The following is a 22,256-nucleotide window of genomic DNA, read 5'->3' as shown; positions in this document are numbered from 1 at the left end:
AGACAGACCAGGATCCATTGAAGGTCCCCAGGGCTGTCTGACCAGGCAAATGTACTCTCCTATAGATATTTGCCAGTACATTCAAGTTTAAAAATAGAAAAAAAACTTAAAAAAATACACACAGAGATTTTTTACAATTAACATTAAAATATGTCTCCATTTATAAAAAATACACAAATTCAGTAACATCACGACCGTAATAACCTGCACAACAAATTTATAGTGTCACTTATGATGTGTACGCTGTAAAGAAAGAAAATAAAAACTACTTTCGTTCACTTATTAATGTGAGGCATGAGGTATTATGATTTTTGAACCTCCATGTTCCTCAAATTAATAGTAATTAACCCCATCATGTACCTCACACATTAACCCAAGGTTTTCCATTATGACTGTGAGAAACATGATGGGGTTAATTACTATTAATGTGAGGCACATGGAGGTTCAGAATTCATCACACCTCGGGCCTCACCTCAGAAAATGGAAGAACTTCTCTTTTTTTTTTTTTTGAAGGTAAAGTATCATTTTGGTATTGAGAATCGCAATGTTATCAAAGTCCAAATTCTGGTATCGTGACAACCCTAGTAGTAGGGCGGGTTAACATACATTGGGCATACTTGACTTCAAATGGGTGGCATGAAGTGGTATGACCCAGCAATATGGAAGAAGGCCCATCGCAAATTTTGTTGTAGTGCCGCGTCTTCTGTATGTTTGTTTACTTTGAAGAACCACTATTCACTGCAAGGAATATTATGCAAGGCTCATGCATAAAGTATAATGCAAACAAAAAGCAGAGCGGTTGTCCTTGGGAACCAAACAGATCAATTTTTTCACACCTAAGTAAATATGAATTTTGCAATATTCCAGCTACACAAATATCAAACAGAGGTCCACAACCTTTTATAGCTTACAAGTGGTATTGAGCCACAGTGAACATTGAAGGTAAGAAAATCCCTATTTATTATATTACCTGGTGATATGACTCTTACCCTGGTGTTAAGTGCCAGTGATATGGTTGTGACCCTAAGGCCTTATTACGTCCTTGATACGCACGTGAAAATCATGCGTGTCGCACGGAGCTATGTTAGTCAATGGGGCTGTTCAGACAGTCGGTGATTTTCACGCTGCGTAAAACTCACAACATGTCCTATACTTGGCCGTTTTTTGCGCATCCCGCACCCATTGAAGTCAATGGGTGCGTGAAAATCGCGCACTGCACACGGATGCACTTCCGTGTGCCGCGCGTGATTCGCGCTACAATTGTAAAATAAATGAATGAAAACATAAAAGCACCTCCTGCTTTTATGTTTGTAAACACAAAAAAGAGTGTCATAAGCATTGCATATGCGTGAAAATCACACAGCACATACTGATGACACACGCAGCTGCAACGCGCAAAAAACGCACACATTCATGTGAATAAGGCCTAAGTGCCAGGTTTCAGTAATGCTATGACGTCCCTGGTGCCTCTAGTGCACAATAATATTTAGAGCTACTACCAGTTGGGGATCCACGTGCAGGGGGCCCAAGAGCCTTATGTGGCCCCCAAACCACTAGTTGTAAAAACACAGCGTTAGGGTTACATAATATCCATGATAAAACGTGAATGCAATACCACAGTGGAACTGTCTTAGGATCCATTCACACTACATTTAGCCCTATGTTTACCGTGTACGTCGGGAAAGCTCCCGACGTACACGTTAAACATGTCCAAAGGGCTCCGTTAGCCCGACAGAGGCCAAAGGAGTACACACACTCTTTTGGGCCCTGTCAGGCTTTTATTTTTATTTTTTTATAATGTGGAATAGCGTAGTAAATTACGCTTTCAATCTTGCCGAATCCCGCAAAAAAAACAAACTTCTCGGTATGCAATTTTTTAACATGAGGCCAATGGCTTACGGATGCCACTGTATGGCATCCTACACTGCCGTATGTTCAACGTATGTGTCGAAAAGCTCCAGTGATGTAACTATGCATACATGGGCAATAATCGCTGGAGCGTCCTGACTCCGCAGAGACTGCTCTGCCTGCCCGCCGGCCCGATAACCCTTGTTCACAAGACCTTTTCGGAGTTCTCTGCTATCCTATATGGACAGTGACATCAGAAGTTTCGCCAGGGCACCGCACTTCAGTTAGAACTCTGCCCTGGGGTTCGGGTGACGCATCCCACTGTATGCCTATACAGTGAAATACATCACAGCCTTCTGTCGGAGGTAAACGTCAGGAGTCCTCCCACGTATACCTCTGACGTACATTGCAAACGTAGTGTGAACTAAACCTTACTGGATTGTGTCTTTGAGCCATACATATTGTTTTGATTTCTATTGAAAATAAATAAAGTACATAACATACTGGAAATGTCGTTTCAGGCTTCTTGCAATTCTACCAAAAATGTATTAGTCTCTGTTCACACTTGCGTTGCTTTTTCCATTGTTCTGCTCCATTATAGGAGCAGAACAACAAGAATAACACTCGCCCTGGATCGGTGAAATGATGGACACCAGCGGCGTTCAACGGAACCCATTGACTTTTTGCCGGACAAATTAGCGCTGTATGCTGTGCTATTTTGTACGGCAAATATGACGGAATCTGGAACGAAGGCTCCTAATGAAGCCTCTGACCCAGATGTGAATAGAACCTTGTGTCAACCAGCATCCATTTTTTCGTCTTTCTTTATAATCTCAATTCAGGATAATTTTCATATTCTGCAAAGTCACAAATATAAACATGTTCTAACAGGTAGATTAATCTTCCACCAACCTTAGTAGATCTTTATTCTCCTTTAGGGTATATTCACACGCTTAACAAAAAACGTCTGAAAATACGGAGCTGATTGCAGAGAAAACAGCCGCTGATTTTCAGGCGGTTTTTAAGATGAACATGAAGCTTCTTTTAATTTGGAGCTTATTTTCAGACTTCTTTTGAGGACGTTTTTTGAGGCGTTTTTCATAGTGTTCAATGTAAGGCTATGTTCACACGGAGTATTTTGCAGGCAGAATTTCTGCCTCAAAATTCCATTTGGAAGTTTGAGGCAGATTTGCCTCTCCATGTACGCCGATTTTCACAGCGCTTTTCGTGGCGTTTTTCGCCCGTGGCCATTGGGCGCCGCAGGCATAAAACGCCGCGAAATATGCTTTCTCTGCCTCCCATTGAAGTCAATGGGCGGTCAGAGGCGGAAACGCCCAAAGATAGGGCATGTCGCTTCTTTCTCCCGCGAGCCGGTTTTACCACTCGCGGGAGAAAACCGCCCCCGCCTCCCATTGAAATAGACGGGAGGCGTTTTCGGGCTGGTTTTGACAAGCTTTTTGGCGCGGTTTCCGCGTCAAAAAACTCGTCAAAAAACTCAGTGTGAACTTCGGCTACAAAAAGCGCCTCAAGAAGTGACATTCTACTTCTTTTTATGGAGCGTCTTTTTACGCCCCGTATGAACTAAATGCTGTTTTTCGCATTGATTTCAATGGGCAGATGTTTGTAGGCGTTCAGCTTCTGTTTTTTCAGGCGTTTATCGAGGCGTGAACGCCCCGAAATACGGCTGAAAACACTGCGTGTGTACATACCCTTACAGTTGTATGGGGGAAGGCACAAGCATTTAGACTCTCCACTGCTCTGCTCATCCGCTCAGTTGTCCGAACATGTTGTGTGAATATAAAAATGGTTGGAATTGTTCTTTAAATGACACATCCTCTTATCAAATAGTTCCTATGATATAAAACGAGTTGTAGGAGTGCATTATGCTAATGAGTATTTTTGTGTCTCGGGACAGCACGTGGCTTGCAGCTACACAGTTTGAGCCCCTCGCGGCAAGAAAAGCTTTTCCTTGCTTTGATGAACCGGCGTTTAAATCCACATTCAAACTGAAGATCAAAAGAAGTGAAGCGCATATTGCTCTGTCAAACATGCCGAAGGTATTCATGTCTGTCTTGTTACTGGTGTGTGTGACTAGACGTAATGCACCTCATCTACCAAATGTCCAAACTAGTGGCATCCATTTTTCAGCCAGAAATGTACCTAAAGTTGAATATTATCCTGTCTCTAAAATTGTTTGATTTTGTAGTTTGTCCAAAAATATAGTATTTGGTGGGTCTGTGCCGTTTTCCTGGCTACCCTTAGGCCCATTTACAGTACCCCAAAAAGTTGACTACATTTTATAATACTTTGCTTATGTATCTTGTACATATCCTAAGTCACAGTATGTCTTATAGCCTAGAGCTGTATTCACATTTATGTTGGTTAGTTCTGGAACCTGACAGACTTCCTCCTTATTGGAGCTGCTATAATACAATCATCTCCGCTGACATTCATTTTGAAAGAATTAGTTTTTCCTGTTGGGTGACTTTATAATACCTGATACATAGACTACAGGTTGCAAATTACCAGAGCAAGTTTGTTACAGACACTGAACAAGCAGAGGGTTGCAGGAGCTTCGCATGTGCTGCCAGATAGAGCCGTCCGAAAGCAGAAATAGTAAGGCTCTGTTGTCGTATCTATTTAGCCTTTCGTCGGTGGTATACTTCGGAATTATTTCCTGACGTATACCTCCAACAGAAGGCTCCGACATATGCCACTGTATATGCGTACCGTGGCATCAGATAATGGTTCCCATTGTAAAAATACATATTGCGTAGTATAATTTTGTTTCACTGTACGCCTCTGTATAGTAATACACAGCAGATTACGCTTTCCTATATGGTAAGAAAAATAAAGCCGATGCCAAAAGGGACTTTTTTTTGTTGGCATTTGTTAGGTAAATGAGGTACTATGGATACGTTCCAGCTATTCCGGCGCATACGTTGAATGTAGTGCAAAAACAATATGTGAACACAGCCTAATACGGTAGAAGTATATTACAAAATGCCTTTGTTTTTTCATGGTGAACACAAAAGTTGTCCCAAAGCTTCACTTTGATGTAGGGTATCTCTCTGAATAGTATAGGCTGCTAGATTTAAGTGTTACTAGCCCGCCATAGCACATTACGGCCATCAGTCATGTATATTTGCTTTTCTCAGCTTTGTATTAAACGAAAGCTCTTTATTTATAGACCAACACAACCGTACTCCCGGATGGTCTTCTCCTTGATGAATTTGCTACCAGTGTAAAAATGAGCACCTATTTGGTTGCTATTATAGTGTCTGAGATGAAGAATGTAACTGCAGACATGAATGGGACTTTGGTAAGTTTTAAGCAATTTACTCTACCACATTTTCAATCCTCTCAATTCCTGTATACATTTATACAAATATCTTGCTCTTTTGTTGCCTAAGGAAGTGCTCTATGGAAGAAGAGCGCAAAAAATATTTGTTCATGTCATTCGCATAAAGACTCCCTAATGAATAATAATTTATCAACCTGAACTGGGATTTACTATATGTTTATCTGTCCATCCATCTGTTCTTCTATCTATAGATCCTCTTGTGTTTTATTCTACTGTGGACATTTATTTGTCAGGTCGTGTACGTGTTTTGTCCTGTGTCTGTAAATAGTTTACACGTTAGAAAATATGCCCATCAGTACCATCCAACACAATGCGGTTTTATTTCACATTTCCATTTCAGTACCTTACAGCAGTGAATGGGAACCAGGTACCTCCATTCTTGTGATCAGTGGGGGGTGCCTTAAGCCAGACCCCCCCCCCCACTCCAAAAACACTCACACTTTTATAGCAAATTTGATATGCCATAAATGTGTATAATTGTTCCTCTCCGCTACATTTTGTTGTACAATGAACATGTTTCTTTTATTACAGGTATCGGTCTATGCTATACCACAGAAAATTGACCAAGCCCAGTACGCACTGAATGCTTCAATGACATTGCTTGAATTTTTCTCTGAGTACTTCAGAATTGAATATCCAGTGGCAAAATTAGGTTTGTACCAATAATAAGAATACCTTTAGGCCTTATTCACACGAACGTGTTTTACGTCCGTGATACACGCGTGAAAATCACGCACGTCGCACGGACCTATGTTAGTCAATGGGGCCGTTCAGACAGTCCGTGATTTTCACGCAGCGTATGTCCGCTGCGTAAAACTCACGACATGCCCTATACTTGGCCGTTTTTCACGCATCACGCACCCATTGAAGTCAATGGGTGCGTGAAAATCGTGCACGGCACACAGAAGCAGCTTCCGTGTGCCGCGTGTGATTCGCGCTACAGTAGTAAAATAAATGAATGAAAACATAAAAGCACCTCCTGCTTTTATGTTTGTAAACATACAAACAGTGTGTCATAACGATGCCATATGCGCGAAAATCACGCAGGCACGCACCAAATACTGATGCCAAACGCAACTGCTACGCACGCAAAACGCAGCGTTTTTTGCGCGCGCAAAATGCACACGTTCGTGTGAATAAGGCCGTAATTACTATTTTCCTATAAGGGTACGGAGCAGAGCAGCAATCTGTGGACATATTACCATGAGGAAATAACCTGTATAGTTTCAGAACAGGTTGTATCTTTTTGTTTTATAGTTTTATGTAGTTTTAACATGCTTCACCTGGAATAACGGCACGGCCAAAAACCGCATCGCAAAACCATGGCAAAACAAATGCAGTAAAACGCGATCAAAATGCCCTGTAGATTTCCAGCCTAATATTGAAACAATTTACAGCACCTGTCACCTCTTGACATTAGGCAGGGGATCTTATCCGGGTTAACAGCCTAATTATTATTTAATTTTTTGGGGGGGGAAACTTATGCAAAAATCATGGACTGCTAACAATTTTATGGACAAATTGTGAGATGTCCATATCTCCGATACTAATAAACTGCATTTACTGTGACCTGTAAAATGATGAGAATTACAATCATCATAACCTGCACAAGCTCCTACAGATTCATAGAAATCACGGACACTGGAAAAAAGTCCCTTTATTTTTCCATGCAGTCCAGGACGGTTGGCATCCTTTAGTAGGTACCATAGCTGACTGCTTCAGTACCTTCTACGCTGTGAGCGCTTAATTATTTCAGCTAACATGCACTTCAAGGAATGTAAATCCGATGGCACCTAAGCTTTTATCGTCTAAAACAGACGAACTTAGATTCCAAAATCTTCTCCGCAAACTCATGTTTCCTTAGCACATTATAAAATCTCCTAACACTGGAGTGGATCTTAAGGGGAATGTAATATATATTTACTAATAAAAATCAGATAGTGATAGTTTGTGTCTCTAAATGATGACGAAAACATTCTTTAACGTCTGTATGCTAGCACAGTGATCTGTTTATAACTTGGTATAATCTCCTTTCCCCCCCACTATGTAGATAGTAAATTACCCAACACTCATAAACTGGACATCTTTCTCCAGCGAAACCCAAAATAGATGATGGTGTGGTCTAGTATACCACCTTCACGGACGGCTGTGGCAATAGGTGCCTTCCGTTGCCCAGCAACTCTGTAGATGGGTCCGCCCCTAGGACTGTGACACCGTGAGATGAGGTGAATTGTTGGTGTTGTAAGAGGGGCGGCTCTGCACATATAGTAGACTATGTACAAGGCCATAGTACCGATGGTGCCGTACGTACAGTACTGTGCAAAAGTTTTAGGCAGTTGTGGAAAAATGCTGCAAAGTAAGAATGCTTTTTAAAAACAGAAGTGTTAGTTTTTTTTTATCAATTAACAAAATGCAAAGTGAATGAACAGAAGAGAAATATAAAATCAATATTTGGTGTTACCACCCTTTGCCTTCAAAACCGCATCAATTCTTCTAGGTACACTTGTACACAGTTTTTGAAGTAACTCAAAAAGGAGGTTGTTCCAAACATCTTGGAGAACTAACCACAGATCTTCTGTGGATGTAGGCTTCTTCAAATCCTTCTGTTTCTTCATGTAATCCCAGAAAGACTCGATGTTGAGATCAGGGCTCTGTAGCGGCCATATCTTCACTTCCAGGGCTTCTTGTTCTTCTTTACGCTTCAGATAGTTCTTAATGACATTGGCTGTATGTTTGGGGTCGTTGTGCTGCTACAGAATAAATTTGGAGCCAATCAGACGCCTCCCTGATGGTATTGCATGATGGATAAATATATGACTGTATTTCACAGCATTGAGGATACCATTAATCCTGACCACATCCCCAACTCAATTTGCTGAAATGTAGCCCCAAACTTGCAAGGAACCTCTACCATGCTTCACTGTTGTCTGCAGACATTCACTATTGTACTGCTCTCCAGCCTTTCTGCGAACAAACTGCCTTCTGTTTCAGGTAAATATTTAAAATCCTCAATCCAGAGCACCTGCTGCCATTTTTCTGCTGCCCAGTTCCTATGTTTTCGTGCATAGTTGAGTCGCTTGGCCTGGTTTCCATGTCGAACGTATGGCTTTTTGGCCGCAATTCTTCCATGAAGACCACTTCTGGCCAGACTTCTCCGAACAGTAGATGGGTGTACCTGGGTCCCACTGGTTTCTGCCAGTTCTGAGCTGATGGCACTGTTGGACATCTTCCGATTTCAAAAGGAAGTAAGCATGATGAAGTTTCCTTGGCTGACTACTTTGTCTACGGTCCTCAACGTTGCCCGTTTCTTTAGGCTTCAAAAGAGCTTGAACAGCATATCTTGAAACCTCCATCTGTTTTGAAATCTTTGCCTGGGAAAGACCTTCCTGATGCAGTATAGCTACCTAGTGACTTGTTGCTGTGCTCAATTTTACATGGTGGACCTTTGACCTGAAACTGTCTTCCACAACCTTTGTAGCAGATTTTGGCTGTTCATCGTCCAGTTTTAAGCCTCCTACACAGCTGTTTCTGTTACAGTTAATGACTGTTTCAACCTACATATGAAAATGATGATCATTACCACTTGCGCAAGTGTACGTAGAAGAATTGATGGTGTTTTGAAGGCAAAGGGTGGTCACACCAAATATTGACTTGACTTCTATTCATTCATTTTGCATTTTGTTAATTGATAAAAAAAAAAATATTAACACTTCTTCTGTTTTTGAAAGCATTCTTAATTTACAGCATTTTTCCACTAATGCATAAAACTTTAGCACAGTGCTTTGTCCGAGGCAGTTTCGGAGCGACAACTGCCTATTTCGTCCCTTTGCTCCCCTGATTAATCCAGTTGTAAGGTCTGGAAGAAACGCGTTGGGACAAAGCTGTAGGGGAAATATTTTTGGGGTCGCCCATGTAGGGGTGGTTGCCCTGCATTGTCAGGCAGCTTAGAGTAATGAGCGATCTGCATGATTTAGTAAGACTGTTCCATTTTTTTGCTTCAACATTGTTTAACCCCTTAAGGACCAGCATAGTCATTTTACGTCAGCCATTTTGAGTAGTTCTTCTGAAGTGCCACCTTTTCACGTCGGCACTTCAGAAGAAGTTTTCCTGCATCGGGCGGGGTGCTCCTGAAACCCAGGCTGTTGCTAACCGCCTCGGACCTCAAGACATCGATCGGAGACCACTAGCAGTGGTCTCCGATCATATTTAACCCATCAGATGCGGCGATAAATAGTAACTGCCGCATCTGAGTGGTTTTAGGCGGAGGGGGCTTTCTCTGTCACCCCACCGGCACCCGCGATACGATCGCGGGGTCCCGATGGTTTCTAACAAAGACCCCCAGGTCTGCCTTTAGTAAATGCCTGTTAGGCCATGCCAGAAGCATGACCTAACAGATGCCTGTCAGTTTTATATTGACCGGCAATAAAACACTGCAATATAGAAAAACCAGTCAAAAGATCACATAGTAAAGTCCTTTAGGGGGACTAAAAAAAGGTTTTAGTAAAGTTTGTAATAAATAAATAAAAGCCCCAAGTAAATAAAATAAAAACCCACTTATTCCCTTGCAAAATACTTTATTATGAAAAAAAAGTTACGCATATTTGGTATCACCGCGTCCGTACCGACCCCAACTATAAAACGATTGAATTATTTGACCCACACGGTGAACGCCGTAAAAAATAAAATAAAAAACAATGCCACAATTGCAGTTTTCTGTTAATCCTGCCTTCAAAAATTTTTTATAAAAAGTGATCAAAAAGTCGCACATTCGCCAAAATGGTAACAATAAAAACGGCAAGTCATTCTGCAAAAAAAAGCTCTTGCACAGCTGCATCGGCGTTAGAATAGAAAGGTTATGGCTCTGAGAATATGGCCACACAAAAACAAATCCTTTTGAAATCGTGTTTTTACTGTGTAAAAGTAGTAAGACAAAAAAAAACTAGATTGATTTGATATCGCCGCAATAGTAACGACCTGCTGAATAAAGTTATTATATTATTTATAAGACATGGCAAACTGTGTAAATTTAAGACACAAAGAAGAGTGGCAAGATTTCAGTTGTTTTTTTCCTATTATCCCACCAAAAAAGTTAATAAAATGTAATTAATAAATTATAAGTACCCCAAAATGGTGCTAGTAAAAAATACAACTTGTGCCGCATAAAACAAGCCCTTATACAGCTTTGTTGATGGAAAAATAAAAATTTATAGCTCTTTGAATGCGACCATGGGAAAACGTAAAAAATTGCTTGGTCATTAAGGTTTAAAATACCTTCGTTATTAGGGTATGTTCACATTTTTGAAGGCAGAAAAAATCTGTCTCCAAATTCCTTCAGAATTTTTTTAAGCAGATTTTGACCTGCCTGCAGTTTCTTACCACATTTTTGCGTAGTTTTTCGGCCGCAGCCATTGGGCGCCACGAGCGAAAAACGCTTTCTCTGCCTTCCATTGATGTCAATGGGAAAACAAACGGAAACGCTGGTAGAAAGAGCATGACGCTTTTTTTTTTCTACGAGATAGAAATGCCTACGTCTCCCATTGAAATCAATAGGAGGCGATTTCATGTGTTTTTTGGACCTGTTTCCGCGTCAAAAACTGAACTAGCTTTTAAGGGGTTAAACACTGACCATGTTATCACATCTTTGATGTGGTTGTTTCCCCCACTTATATGGAAATACTTGTGTATGTGTTTTTATTGTGGATTTTTGGTCTATTATAGGCATTATCTATTGAAGTTTTCACCCCTTTGATGTGATATTGTTGCTATTCGGTGAAACATTTGGGAACTGCCCCAATACGTCCCTATAATGTGTGGTCTTTTACTAGTTCTTAACCCCTTCCCGACATACGCCGTATATATACGGCGCTGTCGGGAGGTGGTTCCCGCAAAGCGCCGTATATATACGGCGCAGTGATGGTGCGGGCTCAGAAGCAGAGCCGGCACCATCACCGCGGGGTGACAGCTGTATTATACAGCTGGCACCCTCCTGTAACTGCCAGGACCGGAGCTACTCTCCGATCCGGCAGATTAACCCCTCAGATGCTGCGCTCAATAGAGCGCAGCATCTGATAGGTTTTCACCCGATCGGCAACCCAGTGATGCAATCGCTGGGTTGCTGTGGCAATCGGACGCCAGAAAATGGCGTCCGAGTCTGCCTTGTACGGGAGCCGATGAGGACCCGCCTGCGGCGAGTCCTCATAGGCTTGCTGTCCGTGAATAACTGACAGCGCTAATACACTGCACTACGTATGTAGTGCAGTGTATTAGAGTAGCGATCGGGGCATCAGGCCCTCATGTCCCCTAGTGGGACAAGTAAAAAAAGTAAAAAAAAGTAAATAAAAATGTGGTAAAACAATAAAAACACACACATTTCAAATAAAAATAAAGCTAAACTGACTTTTTTCCCATAGTAAGTCTTTTATTATGGGAAAAACCGTAAAAATAAAAAAAACTATACATAATTGGTATCGCCGCGTCCGTAACGACCCAAACTACAAAACTATTATGTAATTTATCCCGCACGGTGAACGCGGTAAAAAAAAAACATGAAAAACAGCGCCAGAATCTTTGTTTTTAGGTCACATCTCCTTCCAAAAAATGCTATAAAAAGTGATCAAAAAGTCACATTTACTCCAAAATAGTACTAATAAAAAACGCCAATCCGTGCCGCAAAAAATAATCCCTGACACCGCTTTGTGCACGCAAAAATAATAAAGTTATGGGTCTTAGAATATGGCGACACAGAAAACAAATGATTTTATAAAAAAAGTGATTTTATTGTGCAAAAGCCGCAATACATAAAAAAAACTATATAAATTTGGTATCGCCGTAATCGTATCGACCCGCAGAATAAAGCTAACATGTAATCTAGGGCGCACTGTGGATGCAGAGAAAAAAAAACAATAAAAAACTATTCCAGAATTGCTTGTTTTTGGTAATTTCCTTTACCAAAAAATGAAATAAAAAGTGATCAAAAAGTCGTATGTGTTCTAAAATGGTACCAATAAAATCTACAGCCCGTCTCGCAAAAAACAAGCCCACACACCGCTCAATCAACTGAAAAATAAAAAAGTTACGGCACTAGTAATGCGGTGATGAAAAAACATCTCAATGCGCAGGCCTGAGGGGAACATTCCTTCAGTTTCAGGGCCCTAGTATTTAGGAACTAGGAAAGGGAAGGGACATCGCACATCCGCTGGAAGCGAGGGCGCCCGTATTATACCAGCGCAAAACTTTCCCAGCAATATTTCCCAAACTACGAAGGAGAAAAAGTCCCCAAAAGGTGCAGAGCGTTACAAAGGAGGGATAAGAAAGAAAACCGTTTATCAGTGTGACGCCGGCCTGCGCATAACGGATCGCTTCACAGCGTAACACACATCTATGGATAATTGTATTATTTACCCCATGATTATACCCTCCTATTATGCCCTGATGTTCTCCGCACAGATTACATATACCCTGATATACTCCGCACAGATTACATATACCCCTGATATACTCCGCACAGATTACATATACCACCACATTATAAACTGAAATACCAGCAAAACCCCAAACAGAACTATTACCAAGCAAAATCCATGCTCAAAATGGCGGTCTTTCCCTTCTTAGCCCTACAGTGTGCCCAAACAGCAATTTATGGCCACAAGTAAGGCATTACCATGCCCGGGAGAACCCGCTTAACAATTTATGGGGTAAGATTCTCTAGGGGCACAACATCTTGTGCGGTGAATGGGCAGATCAGTGGAGAAATTGCAATTTTCACTTTGCACCATCCACTGCGTATTCATTTCTGAAAAACACCTGTGGAGTCTAAATTGTCACTACATCCCTTGATGAATGCCTTTAGGGGTGTAGTTTCTAAAACGGGGTCACCTTTGTTTGGTACATCAGGGGTTTTGCAAATGCAACATGGCATCCGCAACCCATTCCAGCAAAATCTACGCTCCAAAAGATAAATACCGCTCCTTTTCTTCTGAATCCTCCCATATATGTAAACAGTCGATTTATAACCACATATGGGGTGTTACCGTACTCGGGAGAAATTACTTTACAAATGTTGGGGTGCTTTTTCTTCTCTATTCCTTGTAAAAATGAAAAATGTGTATCTAAAACTACATCTTGTTGGAAAAAAAAAATATTTTTCATTTTCATGGCTTAATTCTAATTAATTCAGCAAAAAACCTTTGGCATCAAAATTTTCACTATACCCCTAGATGATTCCTCAGGGGGTGCAGTTTCCCAAATGGTGTCACTTTTGGGGTGTTTCCACTGTACTAGTACTACAGGGGCTCAGCAAATATGACATGACACCTAGAAACCATTCCAAAATCCAAATGGTGCTCCTTCCATTCTGAGCCCTACCGTGTGTCCAAACAGATGTTTGTGACCACATGTGGGGTATTATTTTACTCGGGAGAAGTTGCTTTACAAATGTTGTGGTGCTTTTTCTCCTTCAGTCCTTGTGGAAATGAAAAAAAAATACCTAAACCTACATTTTCTTTGAAAAAATGTAGATTTTCATTTTTACGGCCTAGTTACAATAAGTTCTGTAAAAAACCTGTGGGGTAAAACTGCTCACTCTACCCCTAGATAATTCCCTCATGGGGTGTAGTTTCCAAAATGGGGTCACTTGTTGGGGGTTTCCACTGTTTTGTCCCCTCAGGAGCTTTGCAAATGTGACATGGCCTCCGCAAACCATTCCTGCTAAATTTGAGTTCCAAAAGCCAAATGGCGCACTTTCCCTTCTCAGCCTCGCCGTGTGTCCAAACAGCCGTTTATTACCACATGTGGGGTATTGTTTTACTCGGGAGAAATTTCTTTACAAATTTTATGGTGCTTTTTCTCCTTTAGTCCTTGTGGAAATGAAAAAAAATTAGCTAAACCTACATTTTATTTGAAAAAATGTAGATTTTCATTTTCACAGCCTACTTGCAAAAATTTCTGCAAAAAACCTGTGGGGTCAAAATGCTCACTATACCCTAGATAATTTCCTCAAAGGGTATAGTTTCCAAAATGGGGTCACTTGTTGGGGGTTTCCACTGTTTTGTCACCTCTGGGGCTTTGCAAATGCGACATGGCCTCCGCAAACCATTCCTGCTAAATTTGAGCTCCAAGAGCCAAATGGCGCTCTTTCCCTTCTAAGCCCTGCCGTGTGTCCAAACAACTGTTTATTACCACATGTGGGGTATTGTTTTACTCGGGAGAAATTGCTCTACAAATGTTGTGGTGCTTTTTCTACTTTAGTTCTCTTGGAAATGAAAAAAAATTAGCTAAACCTACATTTTATTTGAAAAAATGTAGATTATCATTTTCATGACCTAGTTCCAAAAATTTTTGCAAAAAAACTGGCCGGTCAAAATGCTTGCTACACCCCTAGATAAATTCCTCGAGGGGTATAGTTTCCAAAATGGGGTCACTTGTTGGGGGTTTCCACTGTTTTGTCACCTCAGGGGCTTTGCAAATGTGACATGGCCTCCGCAAACCATTTCTGCTAAATTTGAGCTCCAAGAGCCAAATGGCGCACTTTCCATTCTAAGCCTCGCCGTGTGTCCAAACAACTGTTTATTACCACATGTGGGGTACTGTTTTACTCGGGAGAAATTGCTCTACAAATGCTGTGGTGCTTTTTCTACTTTAGTTCTTTTGGAAATGAAAAAAAATTAGCTAAACCTACATTTTATTTGAAAAAATGTAGATTTTCATTTTCATGGCCTAGTTCCAAAAATTTTTGCAAAAAAACTGGCCGGTCAAAATGCTTGCTACACCCCTAGATAAATTCTTCGAGGGGTGTAGTTTCCCAAATGGGGTCACTTTTGGGGGGTTTCCACTGTTTTAGTTCCACTAGACCTGTTCAAAGCTGACATGGTGCCTAAAATATATTCTAATAAAAAGGAGGCCCAAAATCCACTAGGTGCTCCTTTGCTTCTGAGGCCGGTGCTTCAGTCCAGTAGCACGCTACGGCCACATGTGGGATATTTCCTAAAACTGCAGAACCTGGGCAATAAATATTGAGTTGCATTTCTTGGGTAAAACCTTCTGTGGTACAAAAAAAAATGGATTCAAAATGAATTTCTGGAAAAAAATAATGAACTTTGTAAATTTCACCTCTACTTTGCCTTAATTCCTGCGCAATGTCTAAAGGGTTAAGAAACTTTCTAAATGCTGTTTTGAATACTTTGAGGGGTGCAGTTTTTAAAATGGGGTGACTTATTGGCGGTTTCTAATATCTAAGGACCTCAAAGCCACTTCACAACTGAACTGGCCCCTGTAAAAATAGCATTTTGAAATTTTCTTGAAAATGTGAGAAATTGCTGCTAAAGTTCTAAGCCTTGTAACGTCCTAGAAAAATAAAATGATGATCAAAAAACGATGCCAATCTAAAGTAGACATATGGGGGATGTTAGTTAGCAACATTTTTGTGTGGTATAACTGCCTGTCTTACAAGCAGATGCATTTAAATTGAGAAAAATGTTAATTTTTGCAATTTTTCGCTAAATTTTGGTGTTTTTCACAATAAATACTGAATGTATCGGGCAAATTTTGCCAGTAACATAAAGTCCAATGTGTCACGAGAAAACAATCTCAGAATCGCTTGGATAGGTAAAAGCATTCCGGAGTTATTACCACATAAATTGAAACATGTCAGATTTGAAAAATGAGGCTCTGTCAGGAAGGTCAAAAGTGGCCAAAGAGGGAAGGGGTTAAAAAAGGGTGTTACAGATATATACATTGCTGGCCTACCTGTATTTTAGGTCATCAAATTGTGATTAATGGGATGGGAGTCCATCACCCAAGACCCCACCGATCAGTACAACAAAAGGGCCGTGGAGATCTTGTGTAGATCTGTTCCAAAGTCTTCTTTCTGCGTAGTCCACTTAGGCAAAATAAAAATGTAACACACAGATATATATTGTATAACAGTTGATAAATGATCTTCAATCTGCACAGTTCTGAATGCACGGTCAATGAATAGTCCCAGAAGTCCTCTTTTTAAAGAGGCTCTGTCACCAGATTTTGCAAGCCCTATCTGCTATTGCAGCAGATCGGCGCTGCAATGTAGATTACAGTAACGTTTTTATTTTTAAAAAACGAGCATTTTTGGCCAAGTTATGACCATTTTTGTATTTATGCAAATGAGGCTTGCAAAAGTACACAGTGACGTGTAGCCTGATCTGCCAGAAGCTGGGCCTTCTGAAGAGAAGTGGATGATACTTCTCATCAGAACGCCCAGCTAGTAAAAGTAGTAAACACGCCCCGATGTACGCACATAATACACGCCCAGTTGTACTTTTACTTTTCAACACGCCCAGTTGGACTTTTGCAAGCCTCATTTGCATAAATACAAAAATGGCCATAACTTGGCCAAAAATGCTCGTTTTTTAAAAATAAAAACGTTACTGTAATCTACATTGCAGCGCCGATCTGCTGCAATAGGAGATAGGGGTTGCAAAATCTGGTGACAGAGCCTCTTTAACCCCTTGTTGTGATGCTGTAACACTCCAGGGCATACACTTATGTTTATTTTCTGGAATTCATTAATTCGTTTGCATCTGGTTTAATTCTCGCACATTATAGAGTTCCATATTATCATATCTCTTGATTATTTACTTGGCCTCAGTGTAATTGTTTAGCTTTTTTTTCTACTTTGTGCTGTCCGGTGAAAACACTTTAAATGCTCATAAAGTGGAAATGTTGATGATCTTGAGTTGATGAGCAGAGAAAATCGATAGATTTTTATCAGATTTTGGTGTCCTCTGACGTTACAAAACCTTTTTGTTGCTTTCGGTCGAACCTACTATTAATACTGTTTTATGGTTTGGAAATGCAAGCACTTCAATGCTGCCAAATGCATGGGTATGATTGGCCGCAAGCCACCATGCTGTTACCAGTCCATGACTGGGCAGAGCGGAGATACACTGTTGTCCGATCTATGGTCTGGAGGAGATTTATATGTAAGCGACTCATACATTTTTTCCAGGGGTCTCAGGAGCTGTGAAGAGAGAACCCCTTTTAATAAATTCTATCCACTGCAATGTTCATCAGCTTCTATAGTGTATGTCTTACAAACCTTGCTCTGCATAGCTAGATTTTAGCTGTGATATGCTTATGTTTTGATTTATGTTCTGTAGATCTTGTGGCCATACCAGACATCCAAGCAGGAGCAATGGAAAACTGGGGTCTCCTTACCTTCCGGGAGACCACACTTCTTTACAAAGAGAATTCCTCATCACTTATGGATAAACAGTTGATCACTGAAGTCATAGCTCATGAACTTGCCCATCAGGTACATTTATTTTAGATTTTTTTTATTTTTTGTTAATCTAGTATTTTATGGAAGTTTTATTATTTCTGAGTTAATAGTCCGTAAATTGCAAGCTGGGTGCTGTTTAATGGTAACCTGTCACTACATTCATGCTGTCCTATCTACCGGCAATGTAAGTTAGTGACAGGGCTGTTGAGCTATTTTTTACAAAGCGCTGCTTGATTCTGAAGATATCATACCTTAATCCAAATATAATTTTTATGTAAATCGCCAGGATCGAGCAGATTGTTCCGATGGGCGGTGTGTCTCAGCTCTCTCCCCGCAATGCTTCCTTTGATTTGACAGATCCATTCTTATATACAATGTAGATAAATTCATAAGGTCCAACCAAGAAGTTAAAAACCGAATCAGTGCAATTTAACTCCTGGGTTGGACCAGAATCTTGTAGATGTTGCCACACAGCCTCCCCTTGTAGAAGGTACCACACAGCTCTCCTTTTGCAGATGGTGCCACACAGCCCCATGTAGATGGTGCCACACAGCCCCATGTAGATGGTGCCACACAGCCCCATGTAGATGGTGCCACACAGCCCCATGTAGATGGTGCCACACAGCCCCATGTAGATGGTGCCACACAGCCCCATGTAGATGGTGCCACACACCCCCATGTAGATGGTGCCACACAGCCCCCTCCCCCCAAATAAAAAAACAATACTTACCTAGCCTCATTCCCTGCTCTAAGCCGAGTCTGGGCCCTTGCGTAGACCGGCGTGAGCCAGTGACGTCATCACGCCAGCCTGCACTGGGACTCCGTCCCAGCGTCTTATAGGCTGCAAGCCTAACGTGGCCTGTAACCTAGTGATGGCGTAGCATCACATTCAATAGTTTTCAAGCGAATGTGACAGTCGCTAGCATCGGGGCCCACCCTGTGTTAGCGACGCCTCCGGGCATGAGGGAGCCTGTGTCGCCTGGCCCATAAATGTAATTTCCTTGGCGGCGTGGGCTCCGTGACAGCAGGGGGCCCTGAGAAGATGGGACCGCAGCCGTGTCAAAACAGCTAATCGCTGCTGATAGGTGCCCTGTATGCCAGACATCTGCAGAAGCGATCAGCTGTAGTGTTAAGCGGCAGCTGTACCAGCGACGCCCCCCCTTTCTTACATCCTAGTTGCGCCTGGGGCATATGCCCTGCCTGGCCCCCCTAGCTACTCTCCTGTTGTATATTTCTATCTCATATCTCTCTGTCTGTCTCATATATTGATGTATAGTTCTAGGTTGGGTTTACATGGTGACTTTGGCCACAACACATGTCTCATGGCTATTTGTCCTGTAGCTTAGATCGCAAGTAAAATTACTGCGACCACATTCACTGTCATTACTTCCCATGTTAGGTATGGAACATAGTGATCTTTGGCTGTGAGACTTGTGTCTCGGCCAAAGTCGCCCTGTAGCCCCAGCCTAAAACTATACTATATATCATATAGATAGATATGACAGAGATAGATTCATCCTCCGGTGAGCGTGCACATGGCCTAATATATAGTCTTATGGAGTGCTGTGTTCATCCACTATTGGACTGTATATATATATATATATATATGTATGTATATATATATATATATATATATATATATACACACACACACACACACAGATGCCGCAGGTGGGGCTAGGGGGTTCCACGAGGATGGGGAAGCGCCACAGACGGGCAAAGTATTGTGATCATTGTGACAGGTTGTCACAATGATCACATGCCCAGAGACCACGCTGATTTGTCTCTGGGCAAAGCTCCGTGATGTCAGCAATCTAGAGACTGTTGTATCAGGGAGCTAAGTGCCGCAACGGAGCGGAAAAAAGTATAAACCTGCAGGGCGTTCTGGAACATACCTGCAGAGTTATTTGCGGACCGCCCGGACATTTATCGCCTATGGGCGGTCCGCAAGTGGTTACGTTTGTAAAAGTCATTAAAGAATTTTCTTTTCCGTGCCAATGTCCTTGTTTAATAGATGTTCTTGTCTTGCAGTGGTTTGGAAACCTTGTGACAATGGAGTGGTGGAATGATCTATGGCTCAATGAAGGCTTTGCAACTTACATGGAGTACTTTGCTTTGCAGACAAAGTTTAAAGATCTAAATGCTGTGAGTATATTGCTTCCATATGCAATTTCAATACAGAATCTCCGAATACCTTATACACTGGCACTAAACTTTATCATTACTGAGATTTTATAGAGTGAGAAACTGAATTGAAGCAGTCCTACGAAGAAGATTGGGCTTCAATTTCTCCACATGGATGTGAAAGACTGATCTCAAATTTTAGGAACTGTTAGGTTGCATTTACAACTGGTAAAGGGGTTCATAGTGGTGATATGGATTTTAGATCAATGTATTCCTTAAATAGAACCTCTCAACTCTTCTGACCTGTCGTGCCAGGGCGTTTATCCGAATCTGCAGCGGCTGGAGGCGATGTCTATTGACTCTTCCATCACTCCGGTGCAGGACCTGTGGGAGGAAGTCCCGTCACAGCGTGATCTCGCGACATCCCGCTGTGCGGTGAAACAAGCTGAATGAAGAGAAGTATATGACACTGATTTGGTCAGTGTCATAAACTTCTGTCTACAGCGCCCACTTGATAAAAAAAAGTACCAGTTGGTCATTAAAGAACTAATTAGCATAAATCTAAAATTGTTTATAACTTGCTCAAAAATGATGTTTTAAAAAAAATATATATAAACCAGTGTTATCTACATTACAGCGCCGATCAGATTAGGTAGGAGATGAGGCACTTCTAAACTGGTGACAGAGCCCCTTTAAGGTCCCAATGCAATAACAATTCTGGAGCACCTTTTTTCAGATCTCCACATTGTCACGTTCCTCTGTTATTCCTCATGGAAATGTATGAATATATTGACAACTGGGTGGTACAGTTCCCTTTGTCAAATAGAAGTGCCCTACAGACTTAGAATCTTCAGATGGGTATCCGGTTCAATCTGACTGTGCAGGAATACACCCTACTTACAAGGTGGATGCTAATGTACAATTGTCATTTTATTCATACAAATCCAGGAAGATGAACAGTGCTCTGCGTTTTGCCATTCCTCTAAGAAAATATACTTTAGCATTGTTATTTTATAGGTATTTGGTAAAACTGACATGTCAGGAGATTTGACTGATCCTTTTTAAATTCTATTCATTACATTAATGGTGACTACTTTTTCCACGTCAGATACGTGAAGAGCGAAAGTAGTCCTTTTACTGCGGGACCATCAAGGGGTTGTCCAGGATTAGAAAATAAGGTCTGTTTTTTGTTTTCTAGAAACAGCGCCATGCTTGTCCATGGGTTGCATCTGGTATTGCAGCTCAGCCCCATTCCCAGTGTTACAATACATAATAAAAGGCGATATCTTGTAGAGGAGTGAATACTCTTTCACAGCCCTTTGCCTTCCATATTTATTTTAACTGATTCTAGATGTTTCTTACCTGCAATTTGCATCAAGACTGTCAAGAAAGAGGTCTATTTTTCTCAGATATACGCTATATGGCCAGAAAGTATGTGGGCACCCCTCCTAATTCTTTAGTTCAGGTGTTTCAGCCACACGCATTGCAAACATGTAAAATCCAGCACACAGCCATGCAATCCTCATAGACAAACATTGCTAGTAGTATGTGTCGTTCTGAAGAGCTTAGTGACTTTTAAACGTGGCACTGGCATAGTATGCCCCTTTTCCACAAGGATATTTTACAAAGTTTCTTCCATTCTCTTGTAGTATTTATATTTCTAAGTTCTTTATAACCGGAGGTACGCTTTAAGCCCTTCCTGACATTTGACGTAGCTGTACTTCATAGTCCGGAAGGGAGAGTATGCATACTCAGTGGCTGTAACACACAGCCGACACTTCCCTGGAACAGCCGGGATCGTGATAACTCCAATATTGGCCGTTTACCCACTTAGATGACGCGGTCATTAGTGATCACAGAGGGCAGTGCCAAGAGTACTTTAACAGCTGTAAAGCCCTTTGTTCTGTGATCATGGCCCACCATTGATTTTCAGACTTCACCAATGTAACCTTCTCATGTGTCTATGAAATATCAAATCATTTTGACTGGATTTCCCCTTTTTTAATATGTTATCCAAAAGACCACAAGATGGCGCTATGAGCATATTTTGTGAGATTGCTCCTTCTGCCTGACGCCTAAAACAAAGTTAGTCATCACCTCCTAACAAAGTGACATAAATGGACAGGTGAAAATCTGCTGTGACTGCAATAGCAAACAAACACAAAGATCCAGCAGCACTATCAATTATTCTAGTTTTTAGAAATGTATACGTATTTTAATGCATTTCATTATGTTGTGCTTTATTTAAAGAAAGCTTACAGAAACTCTTTTAATTTCGTGTCTGAGAGATACATGTGTTGAATGTGGAGAAATGTAGATCCTGCTTGCTATTAATTAGTGGAAATAGAAGTGTAAACCACTGGGCTCGCTTCTTCAGAAGACGACTGCATGATCAATAATTCAGTATTATGCTATATGATTCATTGGATGTCTTTTACATGACCTTGATATTTATTCCACCCTGTGTCTTTATAGAGGGAAGGAATAAGATAAAAGCTTTTTGCCATCATCTCGCAGACAGTCAGCAGGATCTGTAAATATTGCCTCTAGATCAAATGTGTCTAGGATTACCTATAAGCACTAATGTAACCCTACACATTAGTCGTGGTTATAGAATGCGTGCGTTCAGACGCAGTCTTTTTTGTTTTTTCTGTAACGTATAAGTAA

The 22,256-nt window shown here is 41.2% G+C and overlaps 1 protein-coding gene across 1 annotated transcript in view; it reads left to right on the top strand.

The window, feature by feature from the left end:
• LNPEP (leucyl and cystinyl aminopeptidase) overlaps nt 1-22,256 on the top strand; it is a 129,608-nt gene that overhangs the window by 47,244 nt on the left and 60,108 nt on the right. The window contains exons 3-7 of the mRNA XM_075837093.1: nt 3,764-3,905; nt 5,039-5,170; nt 5,744-5,864; nt 17,344-17,498; nt 19,497-19,610. Of these exons, the coding sequence (XP_075693208.1) occupies nt 3,764-3,905; nt 5,039-5,170; nt 5,744-5,864; nt 17,344-17,498; nt 19,497-19,610 (664 nt within the window). The remainder of the gene's footprint in view (nt 1-3,763; nt 3,906-5,038; nt 5,171-5,743; nt 5,865-17,343; nt 17,499-19,496; nt 19,611-22,256) is intronic.

The sequence above is a fragment of the Rhinoderma darwinii genome, chromosome 1 (genome assembly GCF_050947455.1).
Source record: "Rhinoderma darwinii isolate aRhiDar2 chromosome 1, aRhiDar2.hap1, whole genome shotgun sequence".
Classification (NCBI taxonomy): Eukaryota; Metazoa; Chordata; class Amphibia; order Anura; family Rhinodermatidae; genus Rhinoderma; species Rhinoderma darwinii.
This window is presented reverse-complemented; position numbering and strand designations above follow the sequence as displayed.